This window comes from Psittacula echo (genome assembly GCF_963264785.1).
Source record: "Psittacula echo genome assembly, chromosome: Z".
Taxonomy (NCBI): Eukaryota; Metazoa; Chordata; class Aves; order Psittaciformes; family Psittacidae; genus Psittacula; species Psittacula echo.
This window is the reverse complement of record NC_137742.1, coordinates 62,884,653-62,903,860: the sequence shown is the minus strand read 5'-3', so window position 1 is coordinate 62,903,860 and position 19,208 is coordinate 62,884,653. Positions and strand designations below refer to the sequence as shown.

At 39.4% G+C, this 19,208-nt stretch overlaps 1 protein-coding gene across 2 annotated transcripts in view; it reads left to right on the top strand.

The window, feature by feature from the left end:
* The window catches only part of DGKQ (diacylglycerol kinase theta), an 80,958-nt gene that overhangs the window by 22,012 nt on the left and 39,738 nt on the right, over nt 1–19,208 (top strand). For both annotated transcript variants that reach the window (XM_080638118.1, XM_080638119.1), the window contains exons 2-6: nt 878–957; nt 11,257–11,356; nt 14,239–14,324; nt 15,364–15,489; nt 16,874–17,027. In XM_080638118.1, the coding sequence (XP_080494244.1) occupies nt 878–957; nt 11,257–11,356; nt 14,239–14,324; nt 15,364–15,489; nt 16,874–17,027 (546 nt within the window). The remainder of the gene's footprint in view (nt 1–877; nt 958–11,256; nt 11,357–14,238; nt 14,325–15,363; nt 15,490–16,873; nt 17,028–19,208) is intronic.

Sequence of the window (19,208 nt, the reverse complement as noted above, 5' to 3'; positions counted from 1 at the left end):
AACCTCCTCTGTACAGCAACAGTTACGTCTGGGAAGTGATCTTCTGCCCAGGCACTGGCAGGGGTCTTAAGCATCTGTGTAAGGCTTCACACTTGAAATGGCAAGAGAGTAATTCTGAAAGAAGGAGGGCTCTAAAGACATAGCAGCATGTGTTATAAGTTCCTAATTAATGCGAGGTGGGGGGAATGAAATAAAGAATCCCTTGTTTTCTTTGCACAGCTTAACGTCATGTAAATCCATGGTAAGAAGCTGTGGAAAATATCACCACCATGAGAAATGATTTTTTTCAAACACTGTCTTGCTTGAAAGTATGCTTTCTGGAGCTTGGCCGGAATTCTAAACCTGTTGCTTCCACAGTGAAAGAGATAATTAGTTGCTCTTGGCTTTCAAAGCTGCATGCAACCGGTGACCTTTAATTTCATCTCCTTCATCCGTTACGCTCAGTGTGTAAAAATACTGTTGTTTTCTCCCATTTATTCCTGTTGCATGCATCACCCTGTAGAGTAATTCACTTTCAAACATCTCTGTCTGCTCTGGCTACATCAAACAGCTGTTTTTTTAACTTCCGATTGTTTAAAATCTCTTTGGGAATTCAAGAGCTCAGTCTGGTGCTTATGGAGAGGGATTCTGGGAGGGCATAACTTGCTGTAGTCCTGTGGTGCGTTGGTATAAACTCTCCTTCCTTTTCCACAGCCAAAATGAGCTGGAGTTCATGCACAGCAAGAAGTGTGAGAGTTGTGTACACTCTCAAATGTAGGAGAGATAAAATATGATTTAAAAGATGCGTTCCTAGCTGTATTTGACTCCGTATTATTTTTTGTTTGTTTTTTCGCTAAGTCTTGAAGACTTGCTCAAGGTTTTTATTTTATTTCTGCAGTTTGCAACTTCATGTCTCATGAAAAGTGCCTCAAGAATATCAAGATACCATGCTCATGTGTTGCTCCCAGCCTTGTGAGGGTGAGTAAGCACACACTGCCTTGTCTTTTTGTTAGGATAATAGAACAAATTTATTACTAATGAACATGGTGTAGTACCATGGTGGCTTGTTAATATCATAATGCTTAAATCAATTGTGTTAGTCACTACTGAGGCTTTTATAGCTGCTCAAATGCAAAGTTATATTTCCTTTGAAAAGTCCGTGCTATAGGGAGCTGTGGGTAGTCTGTCTTTGAAAAGACAGTTACTGACATTCTTTAATTGTTACTTAATGTTCTTAGTTATATGTAAGACTTGTGTGTCATTACCTAGAAGCCTCACAATAACGGAGTGGGGTGACTGATTGATATCAGTGCTCTCAGAAAACCATACTGTGTGTCATACTAAAGAAGAACTCTGTACATACAGTCACCAATTTTTTTACAGTGATTTCATCTTACTGGGAAAATACTAAAGCTTCTCTGCCTAGTGAAGGGGCTTGTTTATTGTGTCCAGAGAATAAAGTAATTGCATAGGGTTTCAAAGCAAAAAAGTCAGAGGGCAGGACTTCAACTGATGATAATATTTCAAATTTATTTATTTGGGTAATTAAGAAAGTAGTTGATTTTGGATGCCCTGTGACTTTTTCCTCTCATAAGACTTGAAGCTTAAGAGACTGCTTTTAAAGGGTGTGAAAAATAAATCGGATTTAAAGAAATATTATCTTATTAGTTGCATCTGTAAGATGCAGCTGAGGTATTAAAAAGCTAAATTGAGGAAAAACCAAAGTGGTGTTATTCACTTGGGAAAGGATAACAGTAAAGCAAAAAAAAAGGAAGGCAATAAGAAACTTATTAGAGAAGTAGTAAAACACGACAAATACCTAAAGTAGCCATACGCAAAAGTCAAATGAGACATGGCACAGTCATGTGCGTTACAGATGTTGCTGACTGAAGGCACATGGGAACACATTGTGTAGACCTGGGAACCTGTGAAGGGGAGCTGATTCCCTGCTTTGTATCCTAAAAAGCTTTGTAAGTTCCTTTATGTTGTGGAAACCTACACAGGGAGTGAGACAGGAAAGTAACTCGAGTTCCAGAAACTATCCAGAAAACTGGATAGAAATCAGCTACTAATTTTTACTAAATTTCCTTTGTCTAGAAAATAATGCTGTTAGGCTTTGCTACACACTTCCTCTTCCCCACATACTTTTCATCTTGAGAGGTATAACTTAGGTGGCAAAAAGGTATCTGATACAACAGTTGCCAGTGAAATGGTAATAAATATTGTTCTACGTCTTAGAACCCATGGTACAGGACATGTAGATAGTGAGAAATGCGATTCCTAAGACCGAGCAATCAGTCATTGCAGCATGGGAAAAGGAATGGTAAGTTGGATGATACAGATGTCTTTGCAAGCCTTTGGGGGGATGGTACAAATCCAAATCAGAAACATTCTTTTAACTCACAGTGTCACAATTGTAAGCTTTTGTGACTGCTTCTTTTGTGAATTTGCTCTAACTTTAATTCATAGTTCAAAATAGTGTTTGTGCATTTGCTTTTGCGTGGTAAAAAAAATCTAGCATTTAAACTGATTAGTGTTTCCACTTGCATCAGTTGTGGATGTCAGTGTAGTTCATTTGTTCCTTTGCCAATTCTCATTCTTTACCTGCCTGAATACATGAATTTTATCTAACTATTTATTATTTACACATAAAATGTAACTACCATTCCTGCGCAATAGAATTTCTCCTATCAGAATGGTGTTATCAGTCCTCAAAGCTGTTTGGAGTTCAATGTTGCTGTATTCAGCTGCAAAGCATCTTCTGCGTTATCTGTGTTGAGCCTGTAATCATTATGTTTTGAAAATACAGGATTGTACTGTTCTTTTTGGATTGTCTTGTCCTTGACATGGTCATCCAAGTTGCATTAATCCTTGTCTACTGTGCAAGTGAAGTCTGCCATATGGGAGATGTCCTTTTGTGTGCAGGCTCTGTCGAAGTAAATATTGAACTTGGCATTTGCTTAAAAAACATAACAGAGAAAAAAGCAAATTATAATAGTTCATAGAATGTGTGGAAAGTTTATTTTTTGTAATCTCCCTGTTCTCCTTTCAGATTATTTATTATTATTTATTTATTAAAAGGTCTTGACATAAGAGGGAACACTGGTGGGACTTTTTCCCTGATAGTTCCTTCTAGGATGTCAGTATTTAGTGTATCTCAGAAATGAGGTTGTTTTTGTTTTCAATCTCCTGGATTTCATCTAGAGAAGACTGCAATTCTTAAAGCTCATTAGCGTGTGTGTTACTTGACACTAAGTCAGACTGTCAGAGAATAATTTTTCAGCAGATGTTTCATGGAAACTTTTATTCCTGAGAGTAGGGTTTCCTTCCCGGGGTCAAGAAAAGGCCTAGAGACTCACAAGCATGCCATGACTGCATCCAGCATCAGATCATTCTTGTCAAGTTCTCTCAAGGCTGATATAAGAATGTTTTTGCACTATTCCCGATCATTATCACCTATGTTTAGTATTCCAGACTGGATCCAGGTGACAATGTTTCAAAACAAGGCTTCATGGATCAGTCTTCTGAACAAGTGGTGCTTTTATGTTTTGCAGGGCATATGATTTGTTTCACTGCTAGGCTATCACCAACTTGTCTAAATTCAAGCACTCCCTTCCCTACATTCCCATAGATACTTGTCTACAAACCAAAACAAAACCAAAACCACAGAAAAAAAACCCCAAAAACAAAGAGGGGGGTGGGGGAAAGGGCAAAACACTCCACCCCCAAAACACCCAGCGCAAAACAAAATAACAGAGAAAACAAAAATTATTTGATTCCCTGTGAAGTTTTATTTTTGCTTGTTAGGTTGGAATTGAAGCTGCATTAGAAGTGTGTGTGTTTTCTATATACCTGTTCTTTGAATAGTAAATGGAAATGAGAGTACGTTATAAGTGGCTTTAATGAAGTTAGGCATTTACAATGCTTGTTTTTCCCCCTTTGTATGTTGGTGCATTTTTATAAAGATTTCTAAACATTTCCACTTCAAAAAGGGTTGATGGGCTACTCATGACACTTTTCTTCTGTGCTTTTATTGTTAAAGTGGGGTTGTCTAGAGTAGAAGAATGGTCTTTTAGGTCATCAGCTTTGCCTGGAGCTTTCTATCCTAAAAATAAAACTTGGCTTTGTAGTTCAGAAAGTGGGTAGCCTGCATTTGTGAGTTGTGATAGTGAATGAGAAGGTTGTGGTGCCTGCTTGGGCAATGTGATAGTGAATGAGAAGGTTGTGGTGCCTGCTTGGGCAATGTGATAGTGAATGAGAAGGTTGTGGTGCCTGCTTGGGCAATGTGATAGTGAATGAGAAGGTTGTGGTGCCTGCTTGGGCAAGCCGGCATTGCCCTTGCCTGCTGACCTGAGTTTCTCCTTCTGCCTGCTGGGTTCAGCTATGTGCTGGTGGTTATTTGGGTGTGTTCCTCATGAACTGAAAGCAGATAAGAGGAAAAAAGGGTACTAGGGATTGGGGTAATTCCCTTTGATCCCCTTCAGGTAATCTGCTCTTTATTGGACGCTTCATGCTTTGTATGCACAACAGCAGCATCTCATTTTTCTGCAGCTGAAGGACTTCTGTACTGGGACACAATCTTTCTTTTGTTTACTTTCTTTCACTGCCCAAGAAGCAATGGGAAGGTCCAGCAAAGTGCAAGACAAAGAGCATCAAGGTTTGGTTATTGGCTTCACTTGCCTTGGAATAATAAATCCAGTCTCATTCAGCTGTCAGAAATGTCTGTTGGATTTTTGTGTGACTGCCTCAGAGAATTAGCTTTTTAAGGAGTGTTGTTGCAAATGGCTCATAGATGTTTTCACAATGGGGAAAGAACTTGGCAAGCAGGGAAGGAGAATTTGATGTTGTTGGACTGGGTGGGAGTTCTGGAGAGTTTAGGGAGAAAAAAATCAGAATCCAATTTTGGAAAATCATTCCTTGGTGGCAGTTGCAGGTGTTGGATGTTTTATGTCAATATGGGCTAAAAAATGCTGCAGTGAATGCTTGCTGAACTTTTACTGCTTCTCCCAGCAGACTGTCACAGAAGACAGGCTGAAATGCAATGTTAATGAAGAGCTGGTTGGCATTTTATGGTTACATCTTATCTTCAAATTACTGTGTATTTGGCGTACATCAATCAAGGGATGTTTTATCCTGCTGCTCTTGTTATGTCTTTTTGGGGGTTGTGGTTGAGTTAAATCTGCTTCACAAAATACGTGCTTAACATTTTTCCGTTATATATTATGAAGACAAGTTTGGTCAAGTTCTTCTCTCTCTTCCCGTTTTATTTGTTCATGATAAATAGGCTTTGCTGGTATGAGGGTTTTTCACAAGATGTCATAACAACAGATGGATCCCGAGCTGAACTTTGTAGCAGGGCCTGTTGTGATATGAAAAGGGATAGTGGTTTTAAACTAAAAGAGGGGAGACTCAGGTCAGATACAAGAAAGAAATTCTTTTTATGATGAGGGTGGTGGAACGCTTGCACAGGCTGCCCAGAGAGGTGGTAGATGCCCCATGCCTGGAAACATCCAGAGTCAGATCAGACAGGGCTCTGGGCAACCTGATCTACTTGCAGATGTCCCTGCTCATTGCAGGGGGCCTGGACTAGACAACTTGTAAAGGTCCCTTCCAACCCCAGCTATTGTATGGTGCTTGCCAGGTAGCCTTGACCACCTTCACCAAGAGGCCCATCTCTTGACCCTTACCAGTGTTGTTTCACCAAGGCAGTTGCTTGGATTGTTGCAGTCACGTGGCATAATTAAGAAGCCAAATGAGGTGTAAAACTGCTTGCTCATAATCCTGGCACTGCACCAAGGTTTCCTCCTTTTCCTCCTCAAAGTGATAATCCCTTTAACCCCAGGGTTAATATACTTATATATACCTTAATATACTTTATATATAAATAAAGGGCTAGTAATCCCTAGTTCACAAACTCAGGAGAGTTTATTAGGCTCTATTGAAACTTGATGCGAACTAGCTAGTAGCCTGCAGACTCCCAGATGAGCTGTACCAGTGACTCTTCAGGTTCAGAAGTGGTATGGGATGTCACTGTGTTTGTTGCTTTAAATTTTTAATCTCTATCTTGATAAATGGAGATGGACATTGCTTTCCTCTGTAGCAATAAAAGCAAGGAGTGGCTTTTATATATTGCTTAATTTTCCAGTACAAAAAATTCTAGTCCAAGCAACTCTTAATTGCGGTGGAAAGCTCTTACACAAGTCTCATTTACTAGGGGAAGTATCAGGTATTCCTGATTTGAAATGGTACTAAATGCCCTGTATAGTTCCCATCACAAAGAGTTTTTGAGAGCTTGCAGATAAGCCTGATGTCCTATCAGAGAGATCTGCAGGATGGAGAAAAACATTCCTGGATATAGTGAGGTCACATATGTATGTGTGCATTATTCCCTTGCATTAGCCTCAATTAAAATTTTGATAACTAAGTATTTGATTTTCTCATCTCTTCTGTCCAATAGTATGTTGAGACACCATTTAACTTCCTATTCTTATCTAATTTCATGATTTCCATATGGAGTATGTATACTTAAAGCTTGTATGTAAGTATTTTATAATTTATATTTAAGTATGTACTTAAAGCTGCTTTTTAACAGCAAGTGATATATCGAGTGCTCAGAGGAAGAATGTCAATTTGGACACAACTGATGAGTAATTGACAGGCCTTGTCTCTAAAAGGATAAAAGTAGAAATAGAGTTTCTACTGAAGTGCATGCAGTGTATTTAAGTTGCAGAAATCTGTTGCTACTACAGCAGAGAGGTTTCAAGCAAATGAAAGGGCTCTTTGTGATTACTGAGTAATAATAAGTAAGTAACTGAAAATATGTCAATAATGGGAAAAGTTGAATCACAAAGTTGTTAGCTTCTCTCAGGGAGGGTGCGGCCTAGACCCTTGATTAACCTGGACAGAATAATCATGGGGTGTATTCAGATCTCATCACCATATCTACCTTTCTAGAGCAAAGGTTTTTGTGTCACAGTGGACCTTAGGAACATTAGATAAGGAAGTACTTTGCACTGGAAACATCAGAATCTATAGAATATGTTCTTATTTCATAAACACCACTTAAATTTGTATCAGCTTTTTTTTTTTTTTTTTTTGGCATTATGTTGAGAGCAGTCTTTGTGAAAGACTCCGTGCATTTCATGAACATGGTTGCTTCCAAGCTGGTTGTGCCTTTCCTTAAAATGCCACCGTATTTTTGAACATAAAACTAGTGACCTGAAGTTAAATTCCGTTTGCTCAACCTTTGGAGTCTATTGTGAGAGTGTTTGTATCCTTATTTCTGTGTGCCCTTTCCTGCTTGCAAGCTGATCAGCCCCACAGTCCCGTAGGTCCTGCAGCCCTTCTTCCTCAGTCTGTCCAATATGTTTTCTGAATTCCTGCCAAGTGCAAGTCTCTCTGATGTGACAGAGAAGGAGATACATGAGCAAAATATTTAGACGCAGGCCTAAGGAAAAGTTTTTAGTACATTGGTCTTTTTTTAAGACTGCCCAAGACAGCAGCTCATAGACTCACAGAATGGTTTGGGTTGGAGGGGATGATCTAGTTCCAGCCCTGTGCCATAGGCAGGGATACCTTCCAAGCTGTCACTCTGTCATTTGGTATATCTGTATTTTTCTCTTTCCACTTTGAACCTGAAAATCATTGACTCATAGAATAGTTAGAGTTGGAAAGGACCTTAAGATCACCTAGTTCCAGCCCCCCTGCCATGGGCAGGGACACCTCACACTAAACCATGTCACGCAAGGCTCTGTCCAACCTGGCCTTGAATGCCACCAGGGATGGAGCATTCACAACTTCCCTGGGCAACCCATTCCAGTGCCTCACCACCCTCTCAGTAAAGAATTTCTTCCTTATATCCAATCTAAACTTCCCCTGTTTAAGTTTTAACCCATTACCCCTTGTCCTATCGCTGCAGACCCTAATGAAAAGTCCCTCCCAGCATTCTTACAGGCCCCCTTCAGATACTGAGTCTTTGGCTCAGGATTCAGGCTGAAGGTCTTCTTCTGCCTTAGTTGGTAGAAAAGCAGCAGGAACTGCAGGAGGGATAGACCTTCTATAGCTGTGTTTTTCCCTGCTGAGGTATACATACTGTTGCTGACCCGTAAGGCTTGACCTGACCTGGCTCCATCCAGAAACCAGAAAGTTTGGCTGGTAGCTTAGCTGCTTTGTACGTACATGGTGATTCCACTTCAGTGGAAGAGCACTTATGTATGATCTGCTGTTTGCCCCATGTTTAATACCCTGTGGCATTTCAGGGTGAGGAGCAATTTTAAAAGCCACTACCAGAAGAAAACAATTATGTTGTTTCTTTCCCCAGGCATGGCTGTTAAGAGCAGTTCATTGCTGGTTTTTCTGTATGGTTTAGGACTGCTATGCACTTGCAGGTTGCACTGAAGGGATTAGATTCTAAGTTTTAGGTTTCTGTAGGATTGAATTCCGTTGCAGGCTGATATGAACTTTTACAGAAATGTGTTACATTCTGTAATGCTCTGGGTTTCTTAATGGATGGCAGGAAATAAAATAGAAACTAGAAGTATCTTGTTCATGAGTGCAAAGTCATTCTGGAGCTTATGCTGGAGTGTTACCACTATATGTTCTCTCGATGCGCTTGTGATCAATACTGTAAGGGCACTTAAATGTTATTTAATAGTATTACTAGCAGAAATTTTCTGTCTTTTTCGTCAAACATCAATTTTAGTGGTTAGCGTAAAGTAATTTAAGTAGTTGTACTGGAAAAGTAGTTTTAAACTCTCATCAATTATTAACTTTGTCTCTATAGGCCACCTTATGTGTCTTTGCTGTACTTACACAGATGGATCTGACCTAGGGAATAATATGTAACATTTCATATTCTGACACACTGCTTCTCTGGCTTTCCTGGTCTGAGTTTTGATTATTTTTTTCAATGTATTGGGTACTAAGAACTCTTCTTTTTTTGTTCAGCAGCAAAAGAAATGTAGGCAGCTGCTGGGAGAAACATGGTATGATTGATGAGTTTGTGACATTGTATTCGCTCTTTACCTTTTTTTGCTCTTCGTCTTACTCCCATTCCATTTCCCACCAAGCTCTGCAGTGATTTTACACTTGTGCCTTCTAAGGCAAGTTAGAAAGACCAGTCATAATAAACAGAGTTTCTTTGGCTTGTTTCTGAAAAGAAGATGTTGAAGGAAGAGATTTTTTTCTGGTTTACCCCCTTTTTTTCCTTCCCACTCAACATTTCAGCCAGGCAGTTGTTCCCCTTTTTTTTGGCAGTGACTTGAGACTTCAGAGGATTGCCGCCAGGGTCTGAATGACTGCAGAATTTAGACTTGGTCTCCTTCCCTTGTGTCTTCTAGATAAATAGAGTCAGACCATAAGTAAGTCTGACCCTTGCCAGTCCTTTCTCAGTCTTTCACAAAATAAATACAATTTTTCATTAAACTCTACTTTGATCCTTTGATCTAGAGTGCCCTTTTTCTTCAGCAAAGTCTTTTCTGTGGCAATAACAAAAACTCTGCATTTTCATGCCAGGTGTACGGTACAATAGCCAGACTCATGGCCGGGGAAAGAAGAGTTCTCTGTGTTTCAAACACCGGTTGTTGAGTGGGTCGGGTACTCATGCTGAGTGTCCAGAGCAGGTTATTCACCACTCTAGAGCTGAAGAAGGTTGTCTCTGTGTCTGATCTCAAGAGGGGATGACTGGCTGCACTGTGGTGGGAGTAGGGCAGGCAGATGACTTGAAGATGATGCTTGAAACCTGAATGCAGGCTGAGATGTGCAGAAAAGCTTTCCTGAAAAAGATACCACTAGGGCTTTTTAGTACTCATCACAATTGCTGTGTCTGGCTGGGGCTGTGTTCATGTAGCCATTTTCATTGTCTCCGCATTTGAACTCATTGTGTGGGATAAATTTTAGGCAAGTGGCCTTCTCCCTCCAGCTGGGAATTGCACTTCTGTCTTATTTTTGGAGTGGCTGGAGTGAGCAACCTGCTGTGGCACTTCACCTCCATAATAGCTGAGCCAGGTAATTTGTATGTTACTGTACAGGGAAGTTTGGTTTTTCCTTTTCTCTGAAGTAGTAGCATGAAAGTGCAAGAAAAGTGATCAGGGATCATGAGCCTTGAACTTAATCTGAGATAATTCGATTAAGTTCCCCAGGCTCTCCAGTACATTTTCTCTCTCCCCCACCCCCCCACATATTCTTTTTATAAACTTGTATTATGTGAGTACTCCAGTTAAAAAAATTAAATAGTGCAAGCCAGCCAAGAACTTTGTGTCAGTCAGAGTTGGTAGGCTGCAGAGATGGAAATTTCTGATTGGGTTGTTAGGAGTAGGAGATGGAGTCAAAAGTTTTGGGGTAAATACTGAACTTGTACATAAAGTAAAAGTTCAAAGATCTTGGAGGCAGGATGTTCTGGTAGGTGGGTTGGCAGCCGAGCATGGTCGGGAGCCTGGGATCTGGACAAGCAGTTTCCTAGTCAATCAGAGACCAAGGGTTCTTCCAGACAACATGGTCTGCTGGGGAAGTGAGCTGGTGGCTCTGCTTGATTGGTCAGTGGCTCTGAGTGATGTTCTTCATTTCTGGTAACCCAGATTTTTCTTGATTAAACTTTCAGCAATGTTCCTTTCATGTCCCTTTCTCCTTGTGTTACATCTGGCAAAGTTAATCTTGCTTACTTCATGGTGCCTTCTTGAAGTGCAGGATTGTTTATATGGGGCACAGGGGAGACCATTGCTTTTGTCCTGATCAGCAAGTTGGCTGATGTGAAAGACATAGCACTGAGCAACAGTACTGACTGTGGCAGCGCTGAGCTTTTAAGAATTGTCTTGAGTATGTCTTTAGGGTATTTTGTGTACACATGCAACTCTTCAGTCATCCTCGATTCAATTAAGAATACTTGGGAGAGGAGCTGTGATTCCAAGTAAGTCACAGAGCACTGAACCCAAAGGAAACCTTTGGATTCGTGGCACTGTGAATCATCAAAAAGCTGACCAGCACTTAAAAATATATACATTACATATTAAGCCCCAAGAATTTTAGACAGACTTTTAAAGATTATTATTTAAAATAAAATACTTAAGTATTTCAAATATATTTTGAAGTTGGTTTTTTTTTTGGCGGTTGGTTGTTTTCTTGTTTTTAAAAGATGATATGCCTATATATTCGTTCTCAAGTTTAGTTAGCTTACATTGTATATGTGCTGTTCTGTCTTGCAAGATAAAGCAGTTTCTGTGAATTGTAACTGGCACTATGAACGTCGTGGCTGATGATATCTTATGCATTCTTCATTGACAGGTTCCAGTTGCACACTGTTTTGGGTCTCCAGGACATTACAAAAGAAAGTTTTGCACTGTGTGCAGGAAGGCACTAGAATCACCTGCCCTTCGATGCGAAGGTAATGTAGAAAACCTTACCTGTTTAGCCATCTATGTGTTAGACAGTAATGCACACTTTGCTTACATTGCTTATCTTGAAAGTGTGTGTGTATACACACACACATATGCACTCGCTGTATTTGAACGATTTTTGGGCTGTTTATCATCCACTCATTGTTCATGGAAATGTGTATGTCAAATCAAGGAATAATAAATCAGTAGCATTCAGTAAACCACAATCTTTGTCAAACCTTGCTCTTTCATCTTTCCTCCAATTTACTTTGTGGTGTTGATGGTGTGCAATGAATCCATGCCCCAGATGTGCAATGGATGAGAGGGTGTTATGGCAAAAGAAAGGCTTCTGTTGAAGTAATTTATTTCTGTTTCCAGTGGAAGCTTTTGGTAGAGGGAATCATCAGGTATTCATGTTTCTAAAACCTCCCCCTTTCTACAAAAGACTGGGGTATAACTTTTCAGTGTTACTGGTCTCAGATATCTGTTGATTGTAATAGGGATGAGGTGCCTTCAATTGAAAGGTATTTGAAAATATTATTTATCAAAATAGCACTGCTCTGAGTTCTGACATGGATTCTGTGAAAAAACAATAATTAAATAAATCACCCGAACACCATAATTTTTATTTGAAATATATGTTGTCATCAGTACTTGACTGATTTTGACATGGGGCAACTCCTTAATTTTCCCTTGTTTGCCCTGTCTTGAATATCTAGTATTTGTTGTTCAGCTGATATTGTGAGGTTGAATAGAATTTAGTATTTTAAAGAAATACTACCTGTAAACTGTTCAAAAAAAAAAAAAAAAGGATAGTTTCCTGAGAGAAGAACCAATTCTGCAGGGATTTGAGATGCTTTCAAAATTGCTGTCGTGCTAAATATAATGTCTTATTTAATATGATTGCCTTCTGATATTGAAATTTAAAGAACTTTTCCTTGAAACTTTGCCATAATTAAGGTAGAAAAGAGGGTTAAGATGAAGTTACCTTTTCTAAACAAATGATTGACATCATTAGATGTACTTTCAAAATAATTTAAGTAACCTGGTTTGTACTCTTCACATCTTCCAACAGAACAAATTTCCTGGAAGCAAATTGGAAATTTTCAGACAAATTCTAAATGCTGTGAGCGCATGGTAGGGCATCTGTTCTCAGAAATGAGCATGCATGTATATTACCGCCTGGTGAGATAAGTACCTACACTTCATCAGCAAAAACATTACAATGTTTGGACTCCAAATGCTGCTGACAGTTCCTAATTGCTTTAGAGAGAGTTTTTTGCTGAAAAAACCCTTCTGTGTTCTTACAAAATACAGCAAAAGGCAGTGCATGCCTGTGTTAGTAGAAGTAATGATAAAAACTCCAATGCTTTTGTTGATTACTTGAAGTCGTAATTCCATCCACAGAACTTTTTACCATCAGTGAGGATATGACTCAAAGCATCTATCTTGCCTCTTAGCTGAATTGGCAAACCTGTAAAATACATCTGCGAATATGGAGAAATGCGAGCTGATGGGGAACTGTGTCACAGCTCGTAGAGAAGTTCTTCAGCTCAGTGAGGATGCACAGTATGGGGAGCTGTATGTGAAAGCTTGTAGTTGACTTAGTAAGCCCTGTTAAAACAGGCTTTGCTTTGGTGTGATCATGGTCTTCTGCAGGGTTAGAATAAGACAGTGTTAGTGCTGATGGCCTTTTCTAGAGCCCAGAGGGTGATTTCAAAATAAGGTATTTTTCTCTGTGTAATTTAAGACTGTTTTAAACATGCTTTCAGATAATGTGTGCAGTTGCCACTTCCCAATTTTCAGTTTACAGTCTTCAAATTTGTGTGATGTGCTTGAAACAGTAACCTATTTGAGCAGAACACAAAAAAAATATTTGAAGAATTTGATGTCGCATCTTATTTTAATGTACTCAACAAAAAATCAGATGCTTTCCCAGAGTACTTGTATACACAAGCAGATGGAGGAGGATCTTTTTCATCTGCTCCTCTCTGTGTGGTCCATAGAGAATTTTCCTAACTCTTGCAGTAATGAAGCTAGGTATTGACATATTTTAGTTAGGGTTTTTTTTTTATGTTTGTTGGATTTTATTTGTTTGGTTTAGGATAGTTTTTTTTGGTTGTTTATTTGCAGATTGTGAGTGAGGCAGGAGTCCTGGCTGTGAGCAGGAGGGGTGCGCTATCTCCATGCTGCTGTTTTGGCAAGCGTGTCCCCTGCTTTGCTGGGGCTGGGGACTCAAACTTGTCTCTTGTTTCCTTGTGCTTCTGAAAGCGCCAGGGATACAAAGGATGGGCTAGGCAGCAGAAAAGTGTCTGCTGTTTTGAACCCACTCATGAAGTGCCTGCTTGCTCTGCAGTAGGGTTTGGGAAAGGGTATGTAAGAGGAATGGAGTATTACTTCAGGAAGATACTACTTTACACTCGAGACTTGATGGTATTTGGATGTAGAAGGAAAGCTTTCTGTGAACGCTTCTAGCATTCAGATTGTTTTCGTTTTCATGAAATCAAAGTAGACTTCAGGCACAGTTATATTTGAGTAGGCAGCAATCCCTATGAAACTGTGAGACGAAGCTGTAATAAGCCAAACAGTTGTTACAAATCTAACATGCTGTATTGGAGGAAATATGGCAAGTGCTTATGAGCAAAATTAGTTCAGCCTTTCCTTATACTTGCTGCATCAGTTTAGCACAAAGGAAATGGAGCAACACACAGGACAGTGCTGATAAACGTCCTTTATTGCCTGTCATTGCTGAATGGAAAAGAGCATTAAGGAAAGCAAGGATGATGCAAAAAGGTAGTGGAGGAGTCTTGGAGGGAGAGAGGGAGGGAAGGAGCTGCAAAAACCTGGAGGTTTCCAGCTTAAAGAAGTTTTCTTGTTTTCATGCTTTTAGTTTGTGAGCTGCATGTGCACACAGACTGTATCCTGTTTGCTTGCAGTGACTGCCGGCAGTGTCACCAGGATGGGCACCAGGACCATGTAAGTGTGGATGCCTCTGAAGCAGAAAGTGGTCACACGTTCTTGGACACGTTCTTGGTGTGAAAACATGGGCTAGAGGAGGGGGAGGAGCCTCGGCATTTGCTTTCACATGCTGCCCATTATCAAAGCACGTTTGTGCTTATTGTCAGGCAAAGGAAGCTGTGGCTTCAGAATGTATCCCAGATAGTGAAACGAATTTAAGTTCGGATGCATTCATGGTTCTTATTTGAAGCCATGCTGAAAAGTTCGTGCAATATATAAAATGTCCTAATTAAAAAAATAATAAAAAAAATCAGCATCTTATTTAAAAATCTGCGTTGCAGAAGCTGTCGTGAAGCTTTATTTTTCTGTATGTTGAGCTGTTCACTGCATTGCATCCCTAGCAAACATTGTCATGTTCCTCAGGCTTCCTGCAGCCTGTCTGAGGCAAAACTGCCTAGCTTCTCACTGTAAAATGTATGTGTAATACTGACCTTTCAGGATTATTTTTTTTTTAGAATATTGGTTTTGGTGGACTGTGAAGAAAAGCACCATGTGATATTATTTTTTTGATGGTTGGATAAGCTCCTTTTGGTGAAATTTAAGTTTGTTCATGTATGTATTTAGACTGAGAAAATACTTACTGTCATAGTCTATGTTGCTGTTTCCTCAGAGCTGTTCGAATGGCTGATTTTAAAGCTAAGTTGAAGATGCTTCTGTACGTGTCTTTTGAGCAGCGCCTGTTGTGATAGGATGAGGGGTGATGGTTCTAAGCTAAAAGGGGTGAGATTCAGGCTGGATGCGAGGAAGAAGTCTTTCACAGTAAGGGTGGTAAAACACTGTCACTGGTTCACCAGAGAGGTGGTGGATGCGCCATCCCTGGAGACATTCAAGGCCAGGCTGGATGTGGTTCTGGGTAACCTGATCCAGTGTATGACGTCCCTGCTCATTGCAGGGGGGCTGGATTAGATGAGCTTCAAAGGTCCCTTCCACCCAAACAATTCTATGAGTATGATTCTGCGTGTTTCATGTAATGCTAAATTGTGATGTGTTCCTCTAGGATACCTATCACCACCACTGGAGGGAGGGAAACCTTTCTTCAAGTGCACGTTGTGAAGTTTGCAAGAAAACCTGTGGCTCCTCTGAGGTGCTCTCTGGCATGAGATGTGAATGGTGTGGCATCGTGGTATGTTGTGCTGTTGAGTATATTTGTGGAAACTATATATATATGTATGCACATGCTTATTTAAATGCTTTATATAAATATACTTTATTTGTACACTTTATAGATATATTTTATGTACACTTTATAAATAAACCTTACTTATACACTTACATTTGTGAGACAGATGCAAAAACATATTTTTAAAATCCCCCCATTAGTGATTAAAATGAGCAATTCTCAAAATAACAGATAAATTTTATATAAATCCAATGGAACTAAAATTTACGAGGGACAAATTATTAGAGATTTCTGCTTATAAACCTGCAGAAAACCTTACTTTTCCTGTGTGGAATCAGAATTCCTTTCAAATCACACAAATTCTGCAATGTCAGAGACTTACCATTCTGATAGGATTATTTCTCTTTTAGTGTAGAATAGTTCTTAAGCTGTGTGGCTGTGGTTTTTTTAAGTTCTCAGTGTTCTGTGTTTCTCCTTTCATATGATGCGTATGTAATTGCTGTGCAACATGATGGTACCCTTCAATAATCCTCATGAAAGTCAAAGCTTTTCATGTGCTGATACACAGTCTGCAGTGTAGGTGGCAGCTGGTACATCCACTTAATGATATCGTTTATTGAAATATGATGAAAGTGCAAAGTTGCACCTGTTGGGGTGGGAACTGAAAAGTATATGTAGTAAATCATTAATTTGACACTTAGTGGAAGATGAGATACTTTATATAATAATAATTTAAAATGAGACCCTGAAGTTATTCAGTATTTCAGGTATGATTTGAACAGTTTATTTTTAAATTTAGTTTTGTATTTTTTAACCTGATTCATGATTTCTGAGGCAGGAGTAGCAATCTTTAAGAATAGTCTAGTAAATCTAACATGGTATGTGTATTCACTAACGCAGAAGATCTCACTTAAGTATAAAGGCAGAAACTAGCCATTCATATTTTGGAATAAAACTGCAGTGTTATCTCTGAATCTACAAATGTGAGAGGATATTGCTATTTTCAAGCTATTCAGTATAACCTTCTTACATTTCACACCTCCTCCTCAGTAAATATCCATATAGAATGGAAGATCCAGGGTTTGAGACCAAAACTTTAAACTTCTCCACATAGCTGTACAAAACCAGCTGTATTTTTAATAGAGCAGGTTTGCAGTATTTGGTGTTTCCTCATGTGTTAAGACTTCCCGTTGTTGGTTATATAAAACCTGAATGGAACAAATGAAAATCGAGGGTGAAAAATGGGTCACTCATTTTGTGAAAGTGATTTACGAAAGGTCTGTATGTGGCATAGCCTGGGTTTTGCAATTCCAGGGCACATTTAATTATAAACTAATTTGCTTTCTTTGTGTCTCACTACATTCTTAACTGATGCTTCTGTTCACAGTCTCATGCTGCTTGCTACGTAATTGTCCCACCAGAATGTACTTTCGGAAGATTAAGGAATATGATTCTGCCTCCAAGCTGTGTGCAGTTATTTTCTCGCAACTTCAGCAAGCTGCATTGTTTTCGAGTTATAGAAAATCTGCAAACAGAACCAGGTAAATCTTTTGCAGTTGCAGGTAATTGACAGATATGTTTAACCTAGTGTTGTAATTCACTGAAGCACGTGGTTGCTAATATTCAGTGGCTTTTGCGGCAATACTGTCACTTCGTGATATTTCTACGACGGGGTACAGATTTTTAAATGCAGAGTGTGTGCAAAATGCTGAACCTTCTGCTTACTGGTGCAGGGCAATTTGAAAACTGTTCTTTAAACAGTAAGTATGGTGTAAGTGAAAACCTAATATCCAAGCATTTGTGTTATTAGCATTTTCATTGCTTACAAACACTTGCTGATATGCATGTTTGTTTTTATTTGGCATATCATGTGTACGGATACTTTTGTTTGCCTCTTCGATTAAGCATCTGCCCTTTTTAAGATTTCTATGCTGAAAGGAAGTCGTGTGTTAAGCAGGGTAACATTCTGCTGCCATCTAGAGTGTATGTTTGTTTAGCAGCTCTTTAGGAATGAATTTTTTTTTAGCCACTGAAGTACTTTCTAATCCATATTTTGATTATTAAGTTCTTCTAAAGCCTTCCTTGTGGTGCTTGAATACAATAGGAAAGCAAATAAAAGGTAGGCAAGATATGGGTCGTGGAAGTTAAATATTTGCAGCTGCGCTTTTCTCAACCTGACAGGTTGTTCTTGGGCTTTCTACTTGGAACATACAGGTTTGGTTTTGATGGTCCCTAGCAGGAAAGCTACAGCAGGAGCCCTGCTACTGCATAAACTGCTTGACCCTGAGTCTATATAATCTAGATACACTGAAGTGACCTGTGAAAGTGTAAAGGGGGAGAGGAGGCATTACACTGCTTTTTGTAGATTGTTTTTTTACAGAGAGTTGTTTTTAATGAATTTGCTTGTTGGTGGGGGAAGGTAAAGTACAGCATGTACTTGAAAGTCTGGGGATTCGTAATGCTTCCAACATAAGAAGTACCAGAAATAAACAGTCTGAATGAACTTGGTTTTGCTGTGTCGTGCGGGCAAGGTCCTTCAGCAGTTCTCACACTGCAGCAGGGGCATCTCCTGTTGCCACAGCTGGTGAAGAACATTGCTCTTAAGATTGTTGAAAGAAGTCTTGGATGTCACCTGGATGAGTTAGCTGCTGCAGGCACAGCTCTTCCTGAGCTAATGATTGAGAAGTGCAGATGACTTGTTGTAGACAGAGAATGAACATATCATCATTGACCTATTGGAGAGCGTTTGTCCGGATTAGCTTTTGCCACTAAGTAAATGCTAAGCTTCACCACCAACATTCGGTAGACGCCTCTGTGATGAGAGTGGCTTTTCAAAACCAGTGTAGGTTTCCCTACTATCCGGACTGAGGGAGAAAGAGTAATAAAAGAAAGATGTCAGCTTCTTCCTATCTGAACTTGGAAAAGGTTAGGAGCAATCAGAAAATCTTTAATTTCTTATTTTTGTATTTACATATTCTTTTTTTTAATTTTCTTTTGTCTGAAGTGAAATTCCAGAAGGCATTCAGCTTCCATTTATTTCAGTGTCTTTAAAGATGGTATTATCTAAATTTCTCTCCAACCTGAAGCTTAACCTGTTTGTCGACTGTAACAAGGAAGGTATTGCAGCCTGTCTTTTGTATTTTAAAACCCTCAACTCAAACATTATTGTTAGTATTTCTTGTGGTCAGTTGAAGCATTACCCAAACGTTCAGTAAATTACCTAGTCTCCAGTTTAGGACTCCTGCTAAGTACCCTTCTTGACATGCTGTGATTTCTGCTGCTTGGAAGGTTTTGCTGCATCAAGATTCTGACTTCTCTAGTACCTCTTTTGCTCTGAAGATCTGTCTTTACTGATTTTATTTTATTTTTCCTCTTGTTTTCTGTTTTGATTTCCTGCTTTCTCCCTCCATTGCAAGGCATAGTTTTTATAAAACTGTTGCCATGCTTCCGTCTTCTGAGAGCTTTGTTTGCATCCCAGTCAGGAGTGACAGAGAGTTCTGATGGGTGAAAGTATTTCATCATCGCACTGGGTTGGCTTATGTTACAAGCTACCTTGGAGAAGAAGAATTTAGCCTGTTTGGATTTGTACCAGTATTACTGTGTGGACCTGAGTGTCAGGAATGAGAATGCAGTCAGGGTGTTATCTTCACAGAAGCAAATGTAAATGTTAGTAGCTTTTATTTTAGTCTTTTCTAGGTATTTTATGTGTTATTATCTGACTT